The 11,204-nt window shown below is 41.5% G+C and overlaps 1 protein-coding gene across 1 annotated transcript; it reads right to left on the bottom strand.

Annotated features, from left to right (window-relative positions):
* Nucleotides 1–135: 135 nt before the first annotated feature.
* On the bottom strand, nucleotides 136–11,121 carry atg14 (autophagy related 14). The gene is made up of 11 exons (XM_067479586.1): nucleotides 10,631–11,121; nucleotides 9,822–9,884; nucleotides 9,263–9,305; nucleotides 7,175–7,256; nucleotides 6,830–7,067; nucleotides 6,262–6,491; nucleotides 4,282–4,399; nucleotides 4,103–4,193; nucleotides 3,715–3,800; nucleotides 2,826–3,000; nucleotides 136–2,416 (listed from the first exon to the last, which is right to left on the bottom strand). Exons 1-11 carry the CDS (start codon nucleotides 10,909–10,911, stop codon nucleotides 2,294–2,296), a joined length of 1,530 nt encoding a protein of 509 aa, XP_067335687.1. The 5' UTR covers nucleotides 10,912–11,121; the 3' UTR covers nucleotides 136–2,293.
* Between the last annotated feature and the right edge of the window lie 83 nt (nucleotides 11,122–11,204).

The raw sequence follows: 11,204 nt of genomic DNA, 5'->3' as shown, positions 1-11,204 counted from the left end.
CTAAGCTTATAGCAATATGTCTCACGAGGAAAAACAAGTTCACATCACATGTAACAAAGCATTAGTATCACTAAGCAGAGGAAAATGGGCAAAAACGTATATAAATGTTTAAATAATATAACCAAAAGGAAAAAGTATTTTCTTAAAAACCAAAATCTTTAATGGCAACTCAGTCAAATTAACAATCTTTAAAACACTGTTGCTTTAATGCAGTTGTTCTCAGTCCTGGTTCACATGGACCCTGCTCTGCTTGTTTCCCCATCTATTCAATGCGGATCACCTAAATCAACAGCTTTTAATCAGAAACTGGAAGATACCACTTTACTTTGTCTGTCCGCACTCCACCCAGATTTGAGATGGCATCTTTCAGCTTCAAAACGACTAAGAAAAAAAAAAAGTGGGTAGTTTGAAAACAAACAGAGCAGGGTCCATGAGGACCAGGATTGAGAACCACTTAACAAATCAAACCATCATTGTTCTTCACTTCCCTTCAGTGTGTGAGATGTTGCTGCAGATCTGTTTCAGACAAAGATGTTGTCAGTTCTACTTACACATACAGAACTTCACTGCTGGGATTTTTTTTTTAATCCTCCTGACTTTTTCCAGCTTCAGTCTCCTGATGCTCTAAACACTTTTCTATCCTGAGAACAGAATGAACATTTGATTTTATTAAAAGAAACTACATATTTTATTCAAACTGACTGACCCAATCGATTGTGAACAGGGTCAAACGCTTTCCACCACGTTCACTTTGATCGGGGTGTTTATCACCTTGGTAACCACTGTTCAGGAGTCCGTTTGTCTTATCACAGAGAACCCAACAAAATAACAATAAAAAAAAAAAATTAAAAACAAAAACCATAAACTTTCCCTTTACAATGAGGACTCAGGCTGGCAGGTCGACAGGAGGACGATCATCACACCTCTGCGGAAAGAACATGAACTCCACCTTTCATCGTGGTTTACCTACGATTATCTAAACACGTAATAACTAGTTTTAACACCACAATGTGTTTATTAATGCTCAGCACCGTCTACCGGCTTGTCCTTTATTCTCTGGTTCTGTAGCAGGAGGAGTTAGAGGTTTTAAACATTAAACACTTTGTTCTGGTCTGAATGATCAAAGCTGGTGCTGATCCATGGATATTTTAGTAGCCCACAATAAAAACAAACTAAATCTGATGCCTTTCCTTAATCTACTGTGTTTCTTTACTGTGTGTCGTCCTCCGTAGTGTTGCAGCATTTTACAGTGTAAATGTTAAAAATCCCACATCTGCTATATGAATAATCAAAGTCATTGTTTCAGTCTCTTCCTGAGATGACTAAAAATATAGAAAAATCACAGCTCCACCTGAAGGAAACTAAGTAATTCATTTAAAATGTAAACTAAATGAAATTTGAACTTATTGTGTTACATTCATGTGGTAGAATTGTGTGTTAAATGTAAAACAGTAACAGCACTGAGTCAGTCTGCAGCAGTGAGATGTGTCTTCACATAAGCTCAGGAGTCACATTCTCCTTTTATCGGGTCACTAATTTAAGATTACAAACGTGGTACTGGGTCTAATTTTATAGCTTTTCGCATCTACAGCAGATCAGTCAATGTCAGAAAAATAACATGTACTGGTTTTAGTTGTAAAAAATTCACATTCAGCAGACTCAAGATCAGCAGATACCCGATATCATCAATGACTAGGATCGAGATCAGAAAGCTAAACTTCAGGCTACATTTCACTGAGTCAAACCCTAAGTTTTTAAAAATTTGTTTAAAATTTAGCAGCTCAGGTGAAAGACGATAACAGACAGTTTAGTGTTTAGTAGTGGTTAACAGGATGTGTGTGTGTGTTTGTACGTTTCAGTTTGTAACAACTTCTTAAAGCTCAACAAGAGGAAAGAAACACTAAAAAAAAAAAAGAAAAAGAAAAAGCATCCTTTAGTTCGCAGGGAGTTTAGACCAAGTTCTACCTGTTTACAAGTCTAATTTAATGTATCATGTAAAACAAATTTCAGTATCTGGAACCAAATCAGCTCTGAGCTTTCTAATTGATTCTCTCGTCTCAGCATTTGTGGACAGTTTTAGTTCTGTATGTTGAGACACATGTGAGAGACACCTGTTTTCTTCGTCACATGACTGCGATTGTATGTTCAGTGTCTCGATGACCTGCTGACCTTAGACCTGCCAGCCTGACCTCTGACGCCAGTACACTCCGCGCCAAAACCTCTAGGAGTCCAAGATCTGAACCAGTCTAGTCCTGACTGGTTGATGTTAGACGATCCAGTTGAGTCCGGTTGCTCAGCGCTGGCCGGTGTAGGCTCTGAACCAGGAGGTGACGGAAGCAGCAGCGGAGGAGATCATCCCTCCACTGTTGGCAGAGGGCTGGGAGACCTGCAGTGCACTCTGAGAGAGTTCCATGGACTGCAGGAAGATGAGACAACCGTGAAGAACAGACTGAGGCTTTAAAACCCCAATTCCGTCATTATAAAAATGTTTCTTAAATATTTCCCAAAACCAATCACTTTTAAAATGATTAAAATTAAAATCACTTTTAAAATGAAAAATCTTTTAAATTTATCATTATTACTGTTTTATTTTTATTGTTGTTCTAAGAAAATTTTACACTATGTGAATCACTTTGGATCAAGAGAAGCTGGCTGCAAACAAAAATGGTTGACTGCAGGATGTATTAAATTTTAATTTCAATATAAAGACAATTAAATATACAAGCTTTCTACTGTTAGGCAGTAGATTGATGTTTAAGTTAACCTAAACCTGGTCTACTCCTTCAGACCAGCCCATGTCTCTGGTGTGATGCGGGGGTTTCTACCTGTGATGGGATGTCACAAAATCGTGGACTGGGCACGGTCTCCCAGTCTGTCCCCAGGTCTGTCTCCTCATCAGTCACTGCCTCATCTCCACTCTCCTCTGCCGGCCCTGCAGCCTCCGGCTCCACAAATTCCATCGACTCCTCCAGGTCAACGCTCACCTCAAAGGGACCCGTCCTGAACACAACAACATGAAATTTCTCTTCAGTGTCTGCCGCTGAGCGAGGCTGATCCAACAATGTGACAGATGTTTCCAGAGGTGGGACAAACTGCAAAGTCTAAAACGTCCAAGTGCTAAAATTTCATCACGCGCTCACCAAACTCGCCAAATAAATACAGGGTTCGATTTTTAAACAGAGTAAATGAGTACAGAAATAACTTATACTAATCACTACATTTGAAACTTATTTCAAAATAACAGTTTAAGTTGAGGTAACTGTTGCTCAGCTGTTACAGAAAGTTGTCCACGATAGCGTCAGTGATCCCTGGTTCCTTTTGTCAAAATGTCTGACGTTTTGAAACCTAGTTTTGTCCTCGTGTATCAGGCGCTTTAATGGCTAAAGTAAATAAATAGTACATAAGTGTGTTCTACTTATTTACTATTTAGTTAAAGCAGGTGTAACTAAAATTGTTGTATTTTATGAAGCCAACTGATCCAAATGCTAGCGGACCTGATTCACAAACAGTACATTTTTCAGCCATTCGCTGAGCTCATTCGCTGCACACATTTTTATAGCGGAAGATTTATTGTTTGAGCAGAGAGCGGGGAACAAGTCACCTCAGGTCAAAGGGCTAAAGTTAAAGTAAAGCCACGATTTCCCGTGACTTATGATTTTGTCAAGTCTAAAGTCAAATTCATGATACAGGTCTTCACCTCTCTGTGTATCTCACCTGCCCAGGTTGTCGTTGTCAGGGGAAACCAGAAACATAATGTTCCTCAGAGTGTGATGAGGATGGAGCTTCTCACTGTCGACAAGCTAAACACACACACACACACACACACACACAAATTCAAGCAGTTTTTAATAAATTACAGTTTATTTTAATTAGGTGTCCATCACAGATTAATTTGTGTTAAAAAAAATTCAGGTATTTTGTTGAGGCAGAAGGCCGCAGGTTCAGTTCTATGAGTCCCCTCAAGGACTACAGTGGGATTTGCTTTTCCCTCTTAAATAATTCTGAGCCCAAACCAAGAGTCAGTTTAAAAAGACTTCAGCTGCTAAAAAAGAAGCAATAACAAAATAGTGAAAAGAAAAAAAAAAAAAAAAAAGTGTCTGACCTGTGAGAAGCAGAGATGGAGGATGTTGGTGTTCAGTTTGCTCAGAGCTCTGGTAAAGCGGTATCTGCTCAGGTTCTCCCCACAAAACTCACTGAGGAACAAACACATTCAAAAATTCAGGCACAACCCAACTCACACGTTTTCCTGAGGAGATGAAGGCTGCAGCAGGTGCATCTTACCTGTTGCAGAGCTTTTTGGGCAGGTTGACGTCCAGGATGTGAGACAGGATGGTGACGAGCTGCGTGGTGTAGCAGAGAGCAGCACTAATGGTGTGAGCAGGGTTAATGTGGTCCATCTCTGTGGCACAAGGGAGGTCAAATGATTTTTTAAAAACTTTGATCAGTAGTGAGATTAAGTCCGAATGTTCAAAGTGGATTGTTTGCACACAGTGCTGCCACTTTCAACCTTTTCTTGCATTCTGGCACTTTTTGCAGGCTGCTGGTACTGAGGTTGGTCTGTTTGCCAAGATCTGCATTCTGTGCTGAAAGCTCTGGCAAAGTGCTTGCTGTTGATTGTCGCCGTTAGAAATTTGAAGGCCTCAGGTTCCCCCACTGATGCGGTTCTACCACAGTTTTTTAAAGAGGTTATCACTACTCTGGGGCCTTCTGCTCTTGGTGTTATGAACAGCAGCCTTGCCTCTTGTGTCTTCCCAAGACACTAAACACTGATTAAAAAACCAGCCCACTGTTGTCCAATTTTAGGCCCATTTCTAAACTTCCTTTTCTGGCAAAAATTCTGGAGGAAAAAAAAAAATTATACGTCCAATTGAAGTATTTTTTGGAGGAAAACATCATTCTTGAGGTTTTCCAGTCTGGCTTTAAATCGCTTCACAGCACTGAATCGACAGTGCTGAGGGTTTTTAATGATATACACTTAGCTACAGACGCTGGGGACTCAATGCTACTGGATCTAAGTGCTGGCTTTGACACAGTAAATCATAGCATTCTGATTGGTCATTTAGAGCAATGGACAAGCATCCGTGGCACTGCTCTGGAGTGGTTCAGGTCAGACTTGGCAGAGAGAACATTTTGCATACAAATTTATAATGTCCAGGCCTCTTCTGATCCTCTGTTATAAGGGGTTCCGCAGGCCTCAATTCTTGGGCCTCTGCTTTTATCTCCCTCTTTCTGCTCCCCCTTGTCTCCATTCTTAGAAAGCATAATTATCCTTTCCACTGTTATACAGATGACACCCAGGTGTATGTGCCACTGAGATAGAAGGACGGCTATTCCATAAGCTCCCTGATGGAGTGTCTTTAGAAATTAAGAGCCTGGATGGCTCTTCAATTCCTCCATTTTAATGAAACATTTAACACAATTTGTTAAACCTACTGTCACAAATTTGGGTGTTTGGATGAGCAGGATAGTGCAGTGGTGAAATCCAGCTTCTTTCATTAAGACAATTGGCAAAAGTTAAATCGTATATCAAAAAAGCACTTTAACCCATGCTTTTGTCACAACTCGGCTGGATTACTGTAATTCTCTGTATTTTGGTGTCTCTCACTTGTCCCTGTCCCGTCTTCAGCTGAAACAAAATGCTGCTGCACGTTTGTTAACTGGAACACGGAAGAGAGACGACATCACCCCGGTTTTAGCATCGCTGCACTGGCTGCCTGTTCATCTTAAAATTAATTTAAAATGAAATCTATTTGTTTTTAAGTCCTTAAATAGTCTTGATCCACCCCATTTCTCTGAGTTGCTATATGTGCAGCCCCCACTCCAGGTTGCTCAGGTCTGCTCCACAGATGTTTTACGCTTATGTTGCCTATCTATTAAAAGATTTTTGGGCATCCTGACCTCATTTCTAGACTTTCTGATGTTTCATCAGTGATCATGTTTTTTTTCTTGAAATACCCAACAGTTCAAGAACTGTTGTAGGTTATTTGGTTCTGTAATGTGATGTTACAACATGAGTAGTGAACTGAGACCAAAGAAGGATCAGATCTAACCCAGACCTAATTTGAATTGTAGAGGACGAGGGAAACACGCTATAACAACTTGCTCAAATCAATCAACGTTTATCCACCAAATAAAAAAAAAGGACCTTAAATAAAATAAACATTAAAACCAGACAGTACATGCTGCACCTTTACCCTGTTAAACTACCCAATCTGATGTTCAGCCTGACCCCTGACCTTTCACCTGCCTGTCCCTCCTCACCTGGGCCCTGGTTGGAGCTCTTCTCCTCCACCCAGGTGTAGTAGGCAGAGCAGTCGCCGTTGCTGGGCAGGGTGACGGAGGGTCCCGTGATGCTGATGCTGGTCTCACCGTTCTGATCATCCCAGATCCAGCGTCCTGACAGGTAGGTGGTCCTCCGTGCCTCGGCCAGCTCGCTTACCGTGCTGGAAGTCAACACCACGTCACACTCTGCCACCACGTCTGCAGGGTCTCTGAGTGACAAACGCAGGGGCAAAGGACCCGCAAACGGTGATTTCTAACAAAGAACATGTTAATACTTCCTACTACAAAACTGCAGTTCCTTGAGTATTTTGAAATACACAGACCAATACAACAACCACCCCTCCAGATAGTCTAGTCTGATCTGCTCTTCAGTAAATAATGCCTTAACATCAACCCTCTCTGTGGACACACAGAGACGCACAGTTTTTTGATATTAAGTTTATTACCAGCTAACCAGTTATATTTTGTACAAAAACTCAATCACTACATTCCCACAGAATAGAGGAGTGAAAAAGCTGCAGCTCGGTTCAGGTGTGTGTGGCCTCACCTGCTGCCCTGCTTCTCCTCCTGTGTGGGGAAGATGTGTGTGGTGAGCTCCAGGATGTGCTCTCGTCTCAGAGCTGCCAGCTGGTTCAGTCTGTTCTGCAGATCCCTGCCGCGTCTTTCCAGAAGTTCCCCTAGACGGCGGTTGTGACGCTCAATTTTGTCACGTTTCTCCTGGTGACGTCCGGCCCGACGCTGAAGCCTCTGGCTCTCCTCCTGCGAACGCAGGAGCAGCTCCTTGTCTGCAGGAGGAATGGCAATTAGGACATTACTCCCAACTTTGCCCATCATTCCATCTTTATCATCACCATTATAGACAATAACTAGCTGATGATGCACAAAGACATACCACTCTTCACCTCCTCGTTTCCCCAGGCGACCGCCTCCTTCAGCTGCTCAATCTTCATCTTACACGACATAATTTTCCATTTCTGAGAGGAAACAAAACCTATTTTCAGTCATCTGATTAGCTGCAGATGTTTTGAGTTTCACCATGGAGGATGATGCTGTCCAGATGTTTCAGTCTCAGGAAGAGAGAACCTGTTGATGCTGCTCATCTTCATTCTGTTCTTTAATTTTCTCTTGCCAGCCTCAAATGCTTCTTTTTCACATTTCTTCTCAGGCACTGTTTAAAAGGGCTTTGTCTGAAGTTAGTTTAAATGGTGAGTTCTTCTCTAAACAATCTGAGCTTTATTTAGATTATAAGCATCATTAGCTTCTATCAGTATCTTAATTTTTGTTCCAAATACAAAGTAAGAATTAACTGGCTCAGTGAAGTTTGGCCCTGTTTCAGCAGCTGCAGGTTAGTGGTTGGTGGAGCGAAGAAAGGGAGAAAGCAAACTAAACCTGGTGAAATCAGATTCAATACTGAACCTTGTTTCAGTACAGGGAAGCTGTGTGTTATACCATGGTCCGTGTGAATGTGTGTCAAATGAAAACAAACAATCTGTGTGATGAGAACGTCGGTGGGTATCAAAGAAATACAGTGATTGACTAGAAAGACAGAGGGACGAGCATTTCCACTTGATACTAAGTCATAATGTAAAAGGTAATGACATCACATTCTATATGAAATACATAAATATCAACCCTGATGTTGAGATATGTCATTTATTAAAACACAATGATTGCTGGATTACACTGATCAAGTGCATTAATGTTTAGTGGCATCAAAAATGTTTTATGTATAAACTCTGTAGACGACATTACTTATTTTGTCACATGTTGCTCATTAACATTTACTTTTATTAAGCACTTCTGTTTATTTCTCTATACAAACCAACATTACAAATCTCAACTATTGCTCAACAGCCTTCATGGTCTGTAAACCATAACAAATGAATATTAACTTTAAATAGCATGCAGCATCCTGGACTTTTGTTACACATACATCAGACTAACCTGTTTAGAGGTGCTGAGTATTATAAACCACTGTGCTTGCTTTAAGGAATAGTTTAGGTTTTTTAAACTGCTTTTTAAAGAAACCTGTTATTTCTGCATCTGACTGAGCCTTTTGGTTTCTACAGTGTCCTTAAGGTTTCTAGAACATAACTACACTGCAATAAATGACATCCCCACTATACAGGACTCACCTCAGGAAAAATAAAATACAGCACTTCAAAATTGATCTGACACTTATAGGAAATTTCAGGGGTCTCATTAGCTATTTGGAGTCTGTAACTTTAAAAGTTACAGTCTTTTAAAGATCAAATTCACTTCTTTTTCTTCTAAATAGTCCCTTTACTACAATGGGTTTATGTGGTGCGAGATGCTGAACCAGCACCTCATGGCTATTGGTGATCTTTTCCTTTGAGCTGTTCCCATTTAGGGGTCGCCACAGCGAATCAAGTGCCTTCATCTAACCTATCTTCTGCATCCTCTTCTCTCACACCAACTAACTTCATGTCCTCTCTCACTACATCAAGAAATCTCCTTAATGGCGATCAACTTAATGAACATTAAACCACAATACACTATGCTGACATTATTTCTCAATTTTCACTCAGCTCTATAGTAACGAATGTTAGTGTCTGTCAGCCAGGTGCAGATTATGGTAACCAAGAGAGACTGCTGAGGTTTCACATGAGTCTCAGGTGCGTCAGGGTTGTGAACCTTGGGCCCCATCTTACAGATTGACCACATTCTGGGTAAAAACATTTGCGGACAGTGTGAAAAGCAAGAAAGCTTTTGGCAAATAAGAGGCTCAGTCAGACGCATAAATATCACTCAAGTACTTTTAAATCCCAATTCCTCTAAAGCCATGGTGTTGTGAATGTTTTTTCAGCAATCATAAAGCGCAAAGCTCCTCAGGCTTCATTCTCCATCATACTGAAGTTTAAAATCAGAGTGCTCTCTCTAACTACCAGAGCAAACTGGATCAGCTTGTGAATAAGGGCCACCTGTTGTCAGAAACTACAAAACTGAGGTCTGTACTCACCATCTCATCAGACTGCAGCTTCTTGTCCATGGTCTGGATGACTCTGTGGACAGTTGAGATATTCACTTAACTGAGCTTTATTTGGACAACTCCATGTTGATGATGTCAATTTCCTGCGACTCATTAAACAAATAGAAGGAACAGCACAAGATTCTGTGGTATATGACCACATATACAAATCAAAACACTGTCACTTCAGCTTCGTTCTTGCATCATGTTTCATTCCTTCACAAGTGAGAATGTATCTCACACAGATCATCTTCCGATGTTGGCTACATGTCTGAAAGGAAAACTCCCAAAAGAGTTCATGTCTGAAACTGGCTTTAGTGTGAAATGACCGTTGATAAATTGCATTCCCTTTGGTCTTTTTGTTTGGCTCAAGCTGCAAACCTGTGTGGCTTTAATAATACATAAATAAGTAAGTAAGGAAACATTTATACGAACAGTCTATACAAGTTCTACCTTAACCAACTCCCTGATTTCAAGTCCCACACCATCCTGTCTGTATCAGATTTTAGTAAAACCGCAGCCGTCGTCATTGTCACTAAGACTGTTTTACCTCTGTTGCAGCTGCTCCTTTTCCTCCTTCAGCTTTTTCAGACGCTCCAACTTTTCTACATATCTGGAGGGACGAAACACAAACAGCCACATTAAAAATCTATTGCTATAACCTCCATTACAATTCACAGAGCAGAGGTTGTTTTGGTCCTTGAAAGCATCTCAAAGAGTCAGAGAACCAGCCCCTGACATGAGAACTATGAGGACAAAGTTATTTTTGGCTTCCCAATGTTGTGTAACTGCAGCCAAACACCTAACCTTTCTAAACATTAGCACAGACACAGCAGTGAAAAGCTAACAGCTAGTCCAGTAACTGGTAAGTGTCAGTCAAAACTGGCCTTAACCAGATGTAACTGAGGAGGATTTACTGCTAACTAGGCTAAACTGTTAATAAGGCCTCAGCATAGTGTGTACATTATATATTACGTGGTTTGGAAACACCTTTCCGAATTGTGTTGCGGTTTAACTTGGACAAAACACCTCACTATTAAAATAATTTCACATGTAACGCAGGTTCTGACGTCAGCGAGCGAAACCTTAACCTAACGTTTTATTCACGAAACAGATAAAGTAGTTTTTCTTCACAACATTTCGATTTTCTTTTCAGCATCAGTGACACCTCCATCAACAGTCGTTTTATCAAAGCGCTGAAGAGTTGCTGGTATTAACAATAAAGTCCTGACACTGATCGTAGAGCTCTTTATAATAATAACATTGAAAATCTGGATGTGAAGTCCCGTGTACGTGATGAAGAGACAGGGGACCACGGGCTAAAATGTGGAGTTTTCAGGACCCAACACTGACTCTTACCTCTCAGTGTTCCTCCCGTCGAAGTAAACGAAGTCCCCGGCCTGTACGCAGCGGGCACAGATGAGCCTGCGGCGGGAGGTGCTGCACAAGGGGCACCGCTCCACCGCAACGTACAGACCCTCTGCGTCATCCACCGACTCCACCATCACACAGCCCGGGGTCGAGTGAGCCGGGGGAGGAGGGTGATGGGGTCGGAAAGACGGCCTGCCCCCGGAGAAGGAGCAGGAGGACGAAGCAGCTTGGTCCGTTCCAAGTGGTGGAAGTCCAGCTGAGGACGCCATGGAGCGAGAGAGCTAAGCTAATCAGCTATCGACACTTAACGTTCACTTTCAACCTGTTAAAGCTGAAAGCAGCTGAGGTCCGACTCTATACCACGTACGACTCCATGCCGATCGTCTACCTGTTATAATGGCTGTATTGTCGGTGTCTTACGTTGAAAACTGCTACTGGAGGTAAAACCGACTGACACACAACTGGTTTTGTTTTGGTGCGCAGAAACAAGTCCGCCACTTCCGGCTTCCGATGGAAACGTGACGCGTTTGTTTATGTAATGACGCCACATCTCGCATGCATA

The sequence above is a fragment of the Channa argus genome, chromosome 16 (genome assembly GCF_033026475.1).
Source record: "Channa argus isolate prfri chromosome 16, Channa argus male v1.0, whole genome shotgun sequence".
In the NCBI taxonomy this organism is placed as follows: Eukaryota; Metazoa; Chordata; class Actinopteri; order Anabantiformes; family Channidae; genus Channa; species Channa argus.
The sequence above is the reverse complement of the archived record's forward strand: the minus strand, read 5'-3'. Positions and strand labels throughout refer to the sequence as shown.

Coding starts and splice junctions, on each gene's coding strand:
- atg14 (XM_067479586.1), bottom strand. CDS start 10,911: ATGGCGTCCTCAGCTGGACTTCCACCACTTGGAACGGACCAAGCTGCT. Junction 4,194..4,281: donor CCCAAAAAGCTCTGCAACAG/GTAAGATGCACC, acceptor TTTGTTCCTCAG/TGAGTTTTGTGGGGAGAACC. Junction 2,417..2,825: donor TTTGTGACATCCCATCACAG/GTAGAAACCCCC, acceptor ATCTTCCTGCAG/TCCATGGAACTCTCTCAGAG.